Here is a 16470-nt window from a genome sequence, read left to right as displayed (position 1 = left end):
TAATTATATATATATATATACAAAAGCATGTGTGCACATAACATCATCAAGCATGAAATGGTATAGGTTTAACATATTGAAAAAGGTAGTAAAGGATAAGTAGCTACCCTACAACGTAAGTAACTCCTTACGTCTTACAAATGCAAGGTAAATATACGATGCTAGATCCTTAATATAAGTTTCATTTCGACTTGACATTAATATATGCAATTTCATTACATTGGGATTTAAAAGAAATTTTCACGGAATAAATCGTGCCCTTAGATCCTTAAACATTGGACAGATAAAAACAAAATGATATTCCGTTTCAAATTGTTTTGAGTTACAAACTTTACAAATTCTTTCATGTATTGGAATATTAGAATACCGGCCCTTTTCTATTTCAAGTTCATGGTAACCTGATCTAAATTGTGAATAACAATGCCTGTATTTTCTTATACATAGAATGTCAAGGTACCTTTCATGACTGTACGATGACTTTATATGTTTATACACACTCAGTTTTGGTGAATGGTTAATAGTTTCTCTCCATGATTGGATGTATTGGTCTCTGAGCCGTATCGTAAATTCGTTTAAGAAAGTGCTTAAGTGTGGTACATGACCGTTGTTCCAAACGTATCCAAATCCATTTTCATGCAATAAACGTTTAATTTCTGTTGCCCAATTCACAGCTAGATGGACCTTAGTATCAACCAAATAATCGTAACATTTTCGTACATATCTGGAGTCAGGCATTTTTAGTATTTTAAGCCAGAATTTTAAACACCTTATCTGCGCGTTAATAAATAACGGGTAACGACCACAATCGCCAAGTGTGACAGAGTTTGGTGTTTTTTCATTTAAGCATGCATATCTTTTACAAGCATAACGTTGTATTTGTTCTATACAATCTCTGGTTTTGAAACCCCACAATTCACACCCGTATAGTAAAATTGGCACAACTTTTGAGTCAAATAGTTTAAAGAAAATTGAATTTGGCAGTTGGCCATAATTGGACATAGATGATAGAATACTGTTTATTGCCCGTTTACCTTTAATACAATTTGCTTCAGCCATATGAGTGAGAGACAAGGACGAAGAAAACGATACACCGACATAAGTGAATGTCTGTTCCACGGGCAACAAATTACCGTTATTGTACCATTTCTCATTTGTTGCTAGGCGACCGCCGTTCTTATAAACTACAACTTTAGTTTTACTGATATTTACAGCTAAATAAAAATCGGTACAAAAATCATAAAGTAGGTTCAGTTGTCTTTGTAGGCCAACTACTGTGTCGGCCAGAAGTACGACGTCGTCAGCGAACATAAGGCTGAAAATTTCAATATCACACGGTTTAAGCTGAATCCCACGTATGCCTTTATTTTTTTGGTACGTTATTAGTTCGTTTATGAAAAATGTAAACAATTTCGGCGAAGCCAAACAACCCTGTTTTAAGCCGATGTTACTCTCAAATTGCTCCGTTAATCCAGTGCTGGTGCGAACGCGCGCTTTCACGGATTTATACATCCCTTTTAGCACTTTTAGTAAGTTACCGTTGACATTAGATTGAATCAAGACTTCCCATAACTTGTCTCTCACCAAAGAATCAAACGCGGCTTTAAAGTCAATAAAAGCTACATAGAGTTTCCGGCGCTTCTGCGATAAGGTTTTATAAATCAAAGTCTGAAGCACAAAGGCGTTGTCGGTAGTTGAATAACCCTCCCTAAAGCCCGCTTGCGACTCGTCTATTTTTGAGTAAACATTTGCGAAAAAAGTCAAACGTCTATTTACTATGTTAGTAAATATTTTGCCAAATATATCTAGTAGTGAAATTCCTCTATAATTAGAAGGCGAATTGATATCCCCTTTTTTGTAGATTGGGATTATAATGGCGGAGCACCAGCACTCTGGGAATACGCCTGTGGAAAATATTCGATTAAAAAGCGCTAACATTACTGGCATAATGGTTTCGTGCGCCTGGATGAAAAACTGAGGGGGTATTCCATCTGGCCCGTCGCTTTTTGACGCATTTAGGCTTTTGACGCTATTTAATATTTCTTCTTCCGTTATTTCATCATTGAATATAGCGTCTTCGACTTCGCCTAGCTCGTCATTAAGAAGATTAACAAGAATATCCACGCTATCTAAGTTCGCGCTAAACAAGGATTCAAAGTGTTCGTACCAATCACTTTCGGAAATATTCGCGGTGTCCATGGCGTTTTGTCTTCCGGTTAAGGATTTCATTTTTTTCCAAAATGATCTCGGACAATTAACACTTTTAACCAGGTCATCGAGTTTTTTGTTATAAAATTGATATTTAGTTTGATCACAAACATCTTTAAAGCGACGTTTTGAATCTAAGTACAAGTTGAAATCGACATCTGATCCAGTAATGCGAAAGTTTGTTAGAGATCTTTAAGCTTATCCTACTTAAGGCTGCGACAAACCTGATTAAACCACGGGGCACGGTGAAGGGAAGCATCAGAATTGCGTTCATGAACACAGCATTGTAAACAGAGTTTGATATCACTCGCAATCGAGCAAACCATCTCGTTGACATCAACCGACATATTCCTTATTTTACATATAGCATTGTTTACAGTCGCAGCACTAAATACAGCTGTAATATTCTCCTTCAGTTTTGGCAATGTAAAATTGTTAAGAACATATTTGGTGTAGGTTTTTGGATTGTGAGTTTTACCTTGTTGACAATCGATAGCAATATTAAAACCAAACTCAAGAGGCAGGTGACAAGATTCGGTTCGTTCGCCAATTGAAAAATGCTTAATATTTGTAAACAGCTCTTCGCATGTACGTATAGTCGCCTATACCTTTGTCCTCCCCTAATCTACCGTTAACAATAAGTAATGAGAACTCTTTGCAAAATGTAAGTAAGCAACGACCCTGTGAATTGCAGACTCTGTCACATGATGTCCGTTTATCGCCGAAACTGGAAAGAATGACCGACTGGTCTCTCAAAAAAGGGACACTGTCAATCTCATCGTTATCTATAAAATCGTTTTTGTTCGCAGACCGTGCATTAAGGTCACCCATGACAAGTAAATGATAGTTACCAAAGTCGACATCTAGACTACATAATGATTGTTCAAGCAATTTAATACCCTGGAGGTTCTCGTCCCTATAACTCGGTGATCCTAAGGGTGGAAGATACGCAAAACATGCTAAAATAGGTCTAGGTGTTGCAAACACCCGTTTATCGATAGATAGGTAAACAAAAAATTTGCATGAGGAAGCTATTTGTTTTATGTAATCCTTCAACGAGTTATGGACGAACACCGAGACTCCAGCCATTGGTCTACCGTTGACTTCATATTGAAAAGCATTAACATGGAATGATGTATAGTTTGGGAAAATGCTAACCATAAGACTATCGTCAATCTCCCATGTTTCTAATAAGCAAAAGATTTTAAATGATTCTAAATATTGCACCACGTCACTAAATTCTAGTTTAGTTTTAGCACCGTCAATGTTCCAGCAGCAAATATGAGCGTTTCTAGTGCCAGACAGGCGTTGGCCTAATCCCTATTGCTGCGCTTCCATCTGGGTATTGGCATGTTCAGTTCCAGGTAGAACATCGGTGACGGCGGGCTGTGTGTGGCTTTTAAACGTTCGGCTATCGTTGGGCTCTATAGGCTTGTCTTTTACTTGGAGTTTTCCCTTAAAAAAGTAGCCTGTTTTACCCAATTTATGTATTGATCTCAAGGTTTCACGTTGTTTGAAGGTCAGATCATCGCCAACCCTGATCGAGCTGGTCCTTAGTAGTGCACGACCCTCGTAAACCCATAATTTGTCGTCATCAAAGCGAAAGGTCACTATCAAAAGGCTTTCCTTGGTAGCATCGTTTGATGAAATTACTTTCACGTATTTAATATCATCTTTGGACCAGTTTATACCGGGATTCGCTACTTTCAACACTTTGTTAATAACAATGGATTTTAACTGATCTTGATTATTTCTCGCGTCAACCTTAAGGCCAAATACCCGCATATTGTTCGATATGTGATTTCGTTTGAGTTCCTCTATTTCATTTGAGAGAGCTGCTATAGTGTCGTCTTTACTACCGATCTGGTCATGCAGGGCGTCTATGTCGAGTTGCATGACTTCTAAAGTAGATTCAATATCTGTTACTCGACATTCGTTACTTACGACAATGTCTGTTGTGGCCGCCTGTTTAGAATGAAGCGAATGGAGATCTTGGCCAATCTTCAAATTTTCGTGTTTTAACAAATCGACGTCACTAAGTATGGACGCTATGTTAATGCGGATAGCGTTGAACTCGTCCATTAGGCGATTTTCAGACAGTTTCATCTCTGATAACATTCTACGCTCTGATGCTGCTACGGCTTGTAGAAGGTTATCAAGCTTCACATCGAGATTGTTTGGCCCTGGGTTAAGTTTAACGTCAGAGGAGAGCAACAACAGTCGCTGTGCTATATTAGCAACATAGTTTGCCACTAAACCGGAGATCGCACACGGTGAAGATACGAACTCCGTCTCTTGATATATAGAAGTGCCCTGGAGTAGGCATATACGATGCTGTAGCATTGCCGTTTGTTGAAGGCCGCAGTTGTCCTTGTTGGGCATAGGTAGCGACACAGCACTATGAGCTGCAGTAACAAGGCAGTGGTGGTAACACATAAACATCATGACAAACAGACTCACTGCAAGTGCACGATATGCTATATCCGAAGAATTGACACATGGGCGGTAATCGATTTCAGTCCCGTGGAAAATGTGCCGATGCCCCTTGTTCACAAACGACCCAATGCGCACTCTGTACGTTACGATGTCGATTCCCATTGTTCACTATTGTTCACTATGACAATGTTATTTTACTATGTTCTTACCGATTTTAACTTTTAAACTATGTTTACGTATACTGAACGGTTAACGGTCAATCCTGTTATCCTGGGGGATAATTGTCCAATTTTGAACACATACACTGTTCTATGTTGAGTATCGTGAATAACGTGAAGATCGTGACTGCTAATCCGCTTATATTTACCTTGACTTGTTTGAGGTGTATGCAATCATAAGTGTTCATAATAAACCTGTAGAATTTTGTACTAAAATCCACAAATTTCATCACAATAACTCACGTTTCTACGTAACCCGTATCACAGGGGCATAGTCCATGTTCTGACGCACACGCACATACAAGTATCTTGCAATAATTCCACCGTTTACTAACTTAAATCTGATTCTAAGATGAAAGGATTTAAAATGATACAAAATCATTACAATAATTGTAAGAAGCTGAATTTAGAATTAACAAGCAAATTCATTGAATTGATATCCCCCGCCAATATATTCTGGACAAAAAAGTGTTATATTTGACACTCAAAAAAGCATTTTTTCAAGATACAAAGGACCATAACTCCGTTATTAACAGACGGTGTACAATGCCACTTGGCATGCATCATCCTCTTATCAATATATATACTCATACCAAGTTTCAATGAAATCCACCAAAGCACTTCCAAGATATGCCTCTGGACACAAAAGTGCCGGACGGACCGATGGAAGGATGGAAAGACGGACGGAAGGACGGACGGAAGGATGGACAACGCCAAAACAATAATCCCTCCGCCTATGGCAGGGGATAACAAACACTGAATGTTTATAGTTATTATCAATACTGATATTGTTGTACAAGTGAATATGACACATGTTTGCAATGAAAGAGCAAAATCTGTGCACCACAGCCATTGCAAACAGCTTATAAAATGTACCAGAACTTTTAAAATTAATTAAACCATAGTTCTGCATTTCACTCAATGTGCATTAGGAAAAGACAGGGCAAAGAGAAATCAGAACATATTAATAGTATGAATTGACGTTCAAAAGTATGTCAATGTCAAGTATAAAAGCTTTGTAGCAAGTGGTATTGACTGTAGAAGAAACATGCAATGTTGGTCTCACGAAGCATTTGGCCCTTCTAAATTAGTGCAAGTCAAAATGTGGGTCAATGTCAAGGTCAAAATGAAGTTAGGTCATGTGGGTTTGTTGGTATTGTCCAAAAACACTATTCAATATGTACCAAAACTTTGTAAGAAGCTATATTGATGCCAGACGCAACAGGTTATTTTTGAGTAACCAAGAATTCTGGCCTTTTGAATAAGTAAAGTACAAAAGTAGGTAAATGTCAAGGTAAAATGAGGTCATGTATTCAAAGTTATATATAATAGGTATGTTGGACGCTTTTTTTATGTTAACAAGAAGCGTCATCTTGGTTCAACCTTGTGAGGATGGAAGAAACAAGAAACCGTCGGAGACGGGTGATGCTCCCCAAAGTTTTTTTTGTCACAATATTGCAATATATTCAGATAAAAGGAAACGTCTTGAGGAGCATAACTTTGGACAAAATAATACGATGGATGGTTTAGCAACTTGAAAATTTCAAAGGGCCATAACTCTCTAAATAAATCATCTAACCAGAACCCACAAATAACATGCGCATCTCCTCAAGGTAGTTAAGCTTCCCATAAAGCTTCATTAAACTCCAGTCATTAGTTGGGGAGAAATAGCCCAGACAAGAATTGCACTATATGTACAGTTTATAGAAATTTTCAAAGGGCCATAACTCTGTGCAAAATCATCAGACCATAACCAGCTGATAATATGCACATCTCCTGTTGGTAGTGAAGCTTCCCATAAAGTTTCATTGAATTCCCGTAATAAGTTGCTGAGAAATAGCTCGGACAAGAATTGCACTGTATGTACAATGGAAAATTTCAATGGGCCATAACTCAGTGAAAAATCATCCGACAAGAACCGGCCAATAATATGCACATCTCCTCTTGGCAGTGAAGCTTCCCATAAAGTTTCATTGAACTACAGTCATTAGTTGCTGAGAAATCGCCCGGACAAGAATTGCACTATATGTACAGTTAAAGGAAAATTTCAAAGGGCCATAAGTCTGTGAAAAATCATCCGACGAGAACCGGCTGATAATATGCTCATGTCATCTTTGTAGTTTAGCTTCCCATAAAGTTTCATTGAATTCCAGTCGTTAGTTGCTGAGAAATAGCCCGGACAAGAATTGCATTATATGCACAGTTAATGGAAAATTTCAAAGGGCCATAACTCTGTGAAAAATCATTCGACCAGAACCGGCTGATAATATGCACATCTCCTCTTGATAGTGAAGCTTCCCATAAAGTTTAATTGAATTCCGGTCATTAATTGCACGGACGGACGGACACACGGATACTGGGGGTATATAAACAATTTTTTTTTAATATTTCCCATTTCTCTGTTTTGATTCCATAGTAGTCAGCTGCATGATAGTCTCCGAACCAGGTAAGCCTAGCTTTCAAACTTGTGCATTTTGCTTACACTGCAAGACAGATTGGTGCAATAATATCACCTGGGCTTCATTTTTTGGACTGGTTCATTATAAGGGCAGCATATGCAATGATTGTTATAGAACTGCATAGTGTTTTGTCTCCTAAGACCAATAACACTGGGTTGCAACCTGTAAGGATATGAACAAAAACTGTCATATGCTAATATTTGGCAGACCTGTCTTATATATTTTAACATAATGAATCAAATAAAAATAAGTCCTTTGTACGCATTGTGCTTTGTCAATTTTTATAAATAAGTAGATTTTGCAATTCAACATTAAGAGATAAAATAAATTGTGAAAATACCATACAAATAGCCATGTTTAAAAATGTTTTCTGTAGTGCATGTAAAAGAAAACAATATGCCACATAACAGAACTAACTTTATCACAGAAGCAACAATATTTGGTTTGTAAATTATCAAAGCTTTAAAGGCTTTATTTTGTTTATATTTGTTTGAATAATCATTGAATTATGTTAGAATACTATTCCCCAAAACCTCCATAAAGCATGTGATAAAACTGAACTATGTTTGCATAATCTTACAAAATAAGCATACCCATGATAATTTTCGGTGATACAGGCTTAATATTTGGATTAAAAAATGTCTATGTATGCAATCCTTTTCCACAGATCAAGAAAGCAAACATTGACTGACACTTGTCCCAGAGTTCATGTACAAACAGTTGAAAGTATTCACTTCATAAAAATAAACTTTTTTTTTTCTTTTTATTTTGCGTTTGGAAAAAAGCATGATATACCGTGGTTTTGAAGAACAATAATTATTGTTAATATTATCAAAACAATTATTACAATTGTTTATCAGTACAACACAATTTTAAACAGCATTACTTGTATCCTTTTTCAATCAAGTTAATTAAATGTTATGTATGTATTCTTTGTATACGTCATTTTTTTCATAATTTTGGTCTAATTGTGGGAAAATTTCAATGATTATTTGTAGCGCCCAAAAAATTACTGAAATACTAAACGTATGTTATCCCTGCAAAAGATTGTAAATTCTGAAACAGATTCTGAGATTTATACAAATGAGCTTATAAATTTGTTTGGCTATCAAGTAATCAAGGCTTGTTTTGGCTAAACTGCTAATGTTCATGAGAGAATTTCTGTTGAGAAGTGGCTCTTAATCACATAAATGGAATATTCATTATGTACATATGTATGTGACGCATAACATGTTCAGGATATTAACTTAATTTGGAAATATTGTTAACAAAAGTGAACAACTTCATTGTTTCTATTTATCTGATTAAGAAACAAGTCAGAAATAAATGGCCAAATAGAGACAATCATGAATATTGCTAACCTAGTTTCAGACAATAGTCCTTTTAGATCAAATACAAATAAGGCCTTTTCTTTTTATAGTTGAAGTAGTTTTAATTCATTATTAATGCTCAGGAGGAAATTGACAATGGCTATGTGCAACCAGCATAAAACCCAGAACAGCCTGCGAGAATCAAGCAGACTGTTGAAGTTTTATGCCATAAGTCCCTCATCAGTATCAGTTGAAGATGAAGCCTTTAAAACTTGAATCTATTAAGAAAGGTCTTCAATTTTATTTGATTTTCTAGAGGACTACAAAGGGTCAAAATGCATATCTGAATGGCTAACTATAAAAAAATGGGTAATATGCCATATGCATAGCTCCAGACTAGCATACGCAATGGCACGAATGGTCAGGAGCTACGCTGTCCGCTATAAGGTCATTTGGGTTTACCCTTAACCACTTAGATACATATTTAAACGTATGTGTAGTCCCCTTAAAACGTTACATTTAAGACCTTTCTTACTACATTCATTTCCAACCCTAAGATACTGGTGAGCAGCAAACAGCATAAAACCTGAACAGACTGTGATTTACTCACAGGCTGTTCTGGTTTTATGCTGTTTGCACATAGCCATTTTCACTTAGCTTCTGAGAGGATAAGGGTTGATAACAAGTAAACACGGCTACTTACTCTGCGGGTGGTGGACTGGGCCTCTGACTGGCCTGACTGGGGGCAGACTTGGGTGTGTGGGCGGAGGGCACTAGGTCGTCAAGGAGACTGACTCCTGTTGCCATAGCGATTGGGGCCGCCATCCGGGAGCCTGCACGACTGGCGGGAATTGAGGCGCGCTTGCTGGCATCTGTTAAGGGAGGAGTAAGGGAATTTATGATATGAGTGTCCTTTATGGAAAATGGATGCATGTGCGTAAAGCTTTTTCCCAGGCTAGCCTTTGCAGTCTGCCCAGGCTAATCAAGGATGACATTTTTTGCCTAAACTGGATTTTTGTTTAGAAGAGACTTCAATTAAAAGAAAAAATTCCATACAAGTGCAGATGCAAGCTTATCTTGGATAACACTTTACACACATGCATTCCCAGAGCATGCCTAATATTTTGTATTTGTTCATTTATTCCTGCAGCTTAAAATAACACAAGGTATGCTGTTTGCATATAGGAAAAATGACAGAGAAACTGATAATGTACATTGATATTTTTGTTTTAATTGAAAATAAACAAAGTTTGTATGTTTTCAGATTTGAAGACAGATACTGTTAATGTACTTTGATATTTTTTGTTTCAATTGAAAATACACAAATGTTGTTGTTTTTTTGCAGATATGAGAAACAAGCAGTGATATTGGTATTCAGTGAATATGCCCATGTTTTATAAGCCCAATACACTGATGATATATTGTATCTAGAACCCATATAATTGGACGTGTAGATTAGAGATATTATGGAGCTGCAATCTAAGACGACTATCAACAATTTAATCTAAAAATGTATCAGAATTTTTTGTTTTAATCGCAATCACTACATTTAAATATAAATTAATTAAGTGTAAACCAAGTCCAAGCTTATTTTTTTAGTCTTATGAAGAGTTTATTAAACAAAGGGAAATTAAAATGTTAACAAGTCTGTGTGGTAGCAATTTTGAATAGAAGTGGCAAAACAGGTAAAGGTCCATTATTATGGAATAAACATATACAAAATTATTTTTTCCTGAATGCTTTGACATAGATTTAAATATAAAGCAAATATAATAAATGAAAGGTTTGCAACTAAAAGAATGTATTAAAAAGTTTTGTATAGTGTAAGGGATTTTATTGAAACATGAGATTTCAACTTGGTTATTGATCTTTTACATACTCGACTAAAATAAAACATAACACTACTACAAAATAAAATAACAACATGAAAACAACATAAAAGAATACTTTAAGCAACATGACCTGTGACATTTCTTGGCAACAAAGCAGCATTTCATGCCTCAAACGGTACTCTGCATAGGTTTATCAGGGACGACACTTTCTGCTTGTATGGTAATAATTTTTCGTTTAAAAGAAGTTTCTTTTACAGTGGAAATCCAGCCTATGCTCAAAGTTTCGTCCCTGAGTAGCCTGTTCAGACAGCACAGAGTAATCATATTTAAGGCACATGAATTAAGCCATGTTTTCACAGAGGGTGGCTTATTTGTTTCATTAAGAAAAATCATCAGTGCCAATTCATCTTTTTCACATAACTTAGAAACTTCACAGAAATCTACTTTGTCACCCCAAACAATGATACATCAATATCGTGTATCATTCATATACAGGCATAGCATTTATTCATTAGTAACTTACATGATTCAAGACATACTTGAAACGTGTATGATTAATTGATTGATTATAAACATTTTGTATCAAATCACACAGAAAATGAGGACAAACAAAGTCAGTGACATAAGCACTCAAATACATAAATGTTGTCTAATTATATAATCTTAACCTGCTATTCATAAAAGACAACCACAATCCATGGATCTTACAAGCATATATTTAATGACAAAATTATATTCCATCCATTAACCACTTAGATATGCATTTACACGCATGTGTGGTCCCTTAGAAAATTAAATTTAATTTAAGACCTTTCTTACTAGATTCAAGTTTTTAAGGCTAATTTTCAAACCTTAGATACTGATGAGCAGCAAACAGTATAAAACCTGAACAGACTGCAAGTTACTCGCAGGCTGTTCTGATTTCATACAGTTTGCACATAACCATTTTCACTTTGCTTCTGAGAGGGAAAGGGTTAAACAACATCAATCTTGTAACGCTCACCCCAAGACTGACTCATTCCCCAAGGTGGCCTAGTGCCGTACATAGAGAACCCAGTGATTGGTCTGTCCTTGTTGATCATGGGTAAATACAGAGACCCAAAATCCACGCTTCCCCGCGACTTAGGCATCTTTGAACACTTTGAACCCTTTCGGCTTTTTTTATCCGAAAACAAAATATTCCAATTTAGACACACTGATCTATTGGACAAAAAAACTAGTTCAGTTGTTCTTCATTAGCTCTTTTAGGAATTATAACACTGAAATCTAAAATACCCATATAAAAATCACACAATATGTTTTTGTAAAAGAACCTAAGTTCATTTTTAAAATTAAAAAAAAAATGAAGATAATTGTGATTTTATTATGAATATTTTAGATATTTTTAAGAACATACAAACGTCCTCTTTTTGTAAAAATATCCACTTTATTTTAATAACATGAATTCATTTTGTTAACAAAGTTTCACAATTGTTAAAAATCGAATTTCATGCTCCCTTCCTTTAATCTCATACACCAGCTCCTGTGCATGTAGGAACACTGAAGTACCTAGCAACCTGAGTCCCTCGAAGCAAGATTCCTATTGGATGCTGAGAAAGTAACCAGTCTGTTAACAGTCTGTTTTATCAGCCTTTCCCACTTCCTGTACATATATCGAGATTACCATAGTTAAACTGGTATGAAAGCTCATTAAGGTTTCATTAGCCTTGGAACATTCATTTTTTACATGTCAAACATGGTAATCAAATACGAATGCTACAGAGCATTCAATTACGAACATTATTTCAAAGATGTAATAGCATATAAAACACAATGCTTCATTTTAAGAACAATTGCGTTACAGCAGCTATGGGTTTTATGACGCTATCTAGAATTCTGAAAATGCATGTAGGGCTAGATTAAATTCAACCCTTTTTGTTCTCTCATGCAACTTCTTAATTTCCTTATGAAAAACCATCAATATGTATCAACTTCCATAAAAAAGATAACTTTGCAAACATTTATCATGCTTTTGAACTTCTTCATGTCATTGTTTTTTTATGTAACATTTTCAAGTTCTTTACAGTATTTATCATTATTACAACCGAAGTACAAAAACACATTTTAAACATTTTCCATTCAAATAAAGAACAAATGCTTAAGCGTTACACAGACCAATAGTAAAAGCTAAGAATTTACATGGCATTGTCAATGTAACTTTGCTGGTAAAAAAACTTCAATAAAAAATCTAATTCCCACAAGAAAGTAATTCACAGACCAATCAATATCACATAGGCAAACATTTACTTGTCAAATTAATAATTTACAAGAGCAATCATTTATATGATTAACAGTTACCAATGCTTGAATGAGCAACAGTCAAGGCTGATTTGGTTAATACACAGGACAGCAGTTTTTCTTTCATCCTGATTGGAGTTTCCAAAGATCACTCAATCGTAGTATCTATTTATTAAGTGCAAACTATATAAATGACTCTAGGGGGATAAATAATTCAGGTATTGCTTGGAAACAAAGCCCCATGGCAGACAGTTCTGTTGCTAGGCACATTAATGGAACCCCGCTGATCAAAATGATCTGACAGGTGTACAAATAGAGATACGAATAATTAATATTGTTCCTTACCTTGTTGCAAACCTGATGTGTTATTGTTATGAATTGAAGAATGAACTTTAGGAATTAAGTTGTATGACAAAAAACTTCCAAGCAGAAGTCTTTCAATATTATACATAACACCTCATAAAGCTTTCAATATAATGACTTCTTTCATAATTAAATCACTAGCCAAATTATTTGTATATCCATTTTACTTACTCAGTTCAGAGTGGAAGGCATTATTGACTGTACCACAAAAGCATGGTTAAAACATAAATTGAGCCCGGCTCTGGGAAAACATGGCTTAATCTATTGCCTTTGAGCGTCATCCCAGATAAGCCTGTGCAGTCCACAACAGGTTAATCAGGAAAAATACTTAACGCCTACGTTGGATTTTCTTTAAGAAGAGACTTCTTTTTAGATGCAAAAACCATAAAAGCAGAAAGTGTTTTCCCATATTAGCATGTTCAGTACGCACAGGCTCATCATTCTGGAAGGACACTTTGTGCATATGCATTATGGTAAGCCCAGTTTTCCCAGAGGGAGATTATCTTTGATTAACATATAAAGCAAGAACAGAACTGATGGTCAGCCAGCCACAAAGAAATTAAAGTCAACATGAAGCTATAGCAACAAGAGGTGATACAAGGTCAGTTAACTAGGTCAGTTGAAACATTACTATTGGTGAGCTAATGTGATAAAGAAGGTAAACATTCTATTTAAATATTCCCCTAAATATCACAGTCACTGTTTCTATTTCTGACAGATCAACAAGCAGGTTGTGAAACCAGCAAACATGGTTGGCACATCGCTATGGGAACACACATAACAATGGTTACCATGGAAACAACAGAGAGATCTTCAGAAGGTCACAATAACATAAAACTTACATCCTGGGAAGTCTGCCAACTCAGGAAGAAAACGATAGGAAACAGCTACAAGAAAATCACATGCATTTAATGAACAGGCTAGGGTTACAAGGCACTAAATTGACAATACTTTATGCACATGCATTAACCATGTTTTTTCCTACTGTCAGGTTTCAATTGAAAATCAGACTGACTGGACCATAAATTGTAGAGATCTCCAGAATATCTGATTAGCAGAGATATGATTGTACCTGCTGAAGTAACAAGTTGGTATTGATTATCTCCTTAGAATCACAAGACAACCTATGATGTCCCTTAGCATTACGGCTTTTAAATTTTCATTCAGTGGATATTTTGCCATAATTATGAATTAACCGTCTAAAAACTAATTAGCCTTGCTTTGGAGCTTGATGCATGTGCATAGAGCATCGTACCAGATTAGCCTGTACAAACATGCCCGGGCTTATCAGGGACAACACTTTTCTCTTTTATGGTATTCTTTGTTTATAGGACGTCTCTTCTTAGCTAAAATCTAGTTTTGGAGGAAAGTGCCACCCTGATAAGCCTGTGTGGAATGCACATGCTAATCTGGGATGACACTTTACACACATGCATTAAGCCCCATTGTCCCAGAGTGAGGCTCAAGTGAGAACAATAAACACAGACTCAGTGTACAGTCATGGTCCTTTACCAAAGTTGCTGATGAATTTAAATCCAGCACCATACAAATAATTTAATTGAAAAAAGGGAAAAAACTACAAAAAACATCTAAAGTCAAGATAAAATACTCAGACTGGGAAAATTAAGCGCATGACCATATCAAATTTTTGAAAGGCCAGCACAAAATTGAAACAAGTGTATAACTTCTGCTAGTTATATACTTAATATGTATGATGAACCTTCAATATGTTCTAAACTGTTGATTTTATAATGAACTTCATCTCACTTGGCACAACTGCTTTCTCATGTACAAAAATGTAAAAATTTGAGCTGGCTTGGAAGATTTTGATACTTTCCCTAATATCATACAAAATTTACACAAATAAAGAAAGGTTCCATGTGCAACTGATGTGCCTTTAATGCTGATAAAAAGCCAACAGTGAAAGTTTGTGACAACAAGTTATCTTGGAAAAGCACTGATGTATTAATAATGAAGCTGCTAAATTCAGTGAAACATTTATAATTCAACAATTGAACATGCATGCATTTGAAAACATCTTCTGAAAAACAATAAACAACAGTCCAACAGCTCATGAAACAAAGCAAGCACTGTGTCTCTGAAAGAACAATAATTACAATACTAATGAGCCTCGCTCTGTGAAAAGTGGCTTTAATACATGTGCGTAAAGTGTTGTCCCAGATTAGCCTGTGTAGTCCGCACAGGTCAATCAGGGACAACACTTTCCCCTTGTATGATATTTTTCATTTAAATAAAGTCTCTTTTTAGGAAAAATTAAGTTTAGACAGAAAGTGTTGTCCCTGATTAGCCTATGTGAACTGCACAGGCTTATCTGGTACTACACTTTACGCACATGCAATAAGCCCCCTTTTCACAGAGCAAGGCACTTATATAATTTAAATGTCATGTCTCGGCAAAACAGCATATTTTAATACATGATATGATAGAGGCACTGTTTTTGCCTCCACATGACAAAATTGTAATATTCACACACATGCCATGAAACTGACATGGGTAGAAAAGTGAACATCAACTACTGTAAATAGTCTGTAATGACGTGGACATTCATGTGAAAAAAATATGACCAAATGATTTTAAATATAAAATGACAACACACATGAACATTTACAGTAGTATTTTTCCAGTTAAACATGCAACTTACTACAGGACTTCTGCTAAGGATTGCTAGCTCTGAGAAAAAAGGCACAAACCAGTTGAGAAAATTGCCTAGTGAATATTAAATGTCATATGACTGACATTTTTGTACAATTTGTTTGTGTGTTTCAATTAAATAAGTCCATAGAATCTTAGGTATTCAACTAAGTAAGCTAAACAACACACAGTTCCTTTTATTCAAGATAAACTTATTTCTGTATTAAGCATTAACAGCCGTATTTATCAGAAACATGATAAAAAGGCTAATGTCATTTGAATCGATGATTTATATGTACATACCCGAAATACCAAAACATTTAAAAGAAAAGAGTAATGAGCATGGTTTGAGACAGATTTTATAACAAAACATGATCTGCGTTTGTTGAGAATCGTTTGAGACAGATTTTATAACAAAACATGATCTGCGTTTGTTGAGCATCGTTTGAGACAGATTTTATAACAAAACATGATCTGCGTTTGTTGAGCATCGTTTGAGACAGATTTTATAACAAAACATGATCTGCGTTTGTTGAGCATCGTTTGAGAAAGATTTTATAACAAAACATGATCTGCGTTTGTTGAGCATCGTTTGAGAAAGATTTTATAACAAAACATGATCTGCGTTTGTTGAGCATCATTTGAGAAAGATTTTATAACAAAACATGATCTGCGTTTGTATCAGTGAAATTTATGATGAAAAAAGCTCAAATGATAT

The 16470-nt window shown here is 35.6% G+C and overlaps 1 protein-coding gene across 6 annotated transcripts in view; it reads right to left on the bottom strand.

Moving 5' to 3' along the window:
• Positions 1-16470, bottom strand: part of LOC127851821 (coiled-coil domain-containing protein 81-like) — a 50853-nt gene that overhangs the window by 12701 nt on the left and 21682 nt on the right. For 5 of the 6 annotated variants that reach the window (XM_052385741.1, XM_052385742.1, XM_052385745.1 and 2 more), the window contains 2 exons: positions 13943-13987; positions 9332-9500 (listed from right to left, as the gene is read on the bottom strand). In XM_052385741.1, coding sequence (XP_052241701.1) covers positions 9332-9500; positions 13943-13987 — 214 coding nt within the window. The remainder of the gene's footprint in view (positions 1-9331; positions 9501-13942; positions 13988-16470) is intronic. The other variant, XM_052385744.1, reaches the window with a different exon arrangement.

Source organism: Dreissena polymorpha, chromosome 11, assembly GCF_020536995.1.
Source record: "Dreissena polymorpha isolate Duluth1 chromosome 11, UMN_Dpol_1.0, whole genome shotgun sequence".
Taxonomy (NCBI): Eukaryota; Metazoa; Mollusca; class Bivalvia; order Myida; family Dreissenidae; genus Dreissena; species Dreissena polymorpha.
This window is presented reverse-complemented; position numbering and strand designations above follow the sequence as displayed.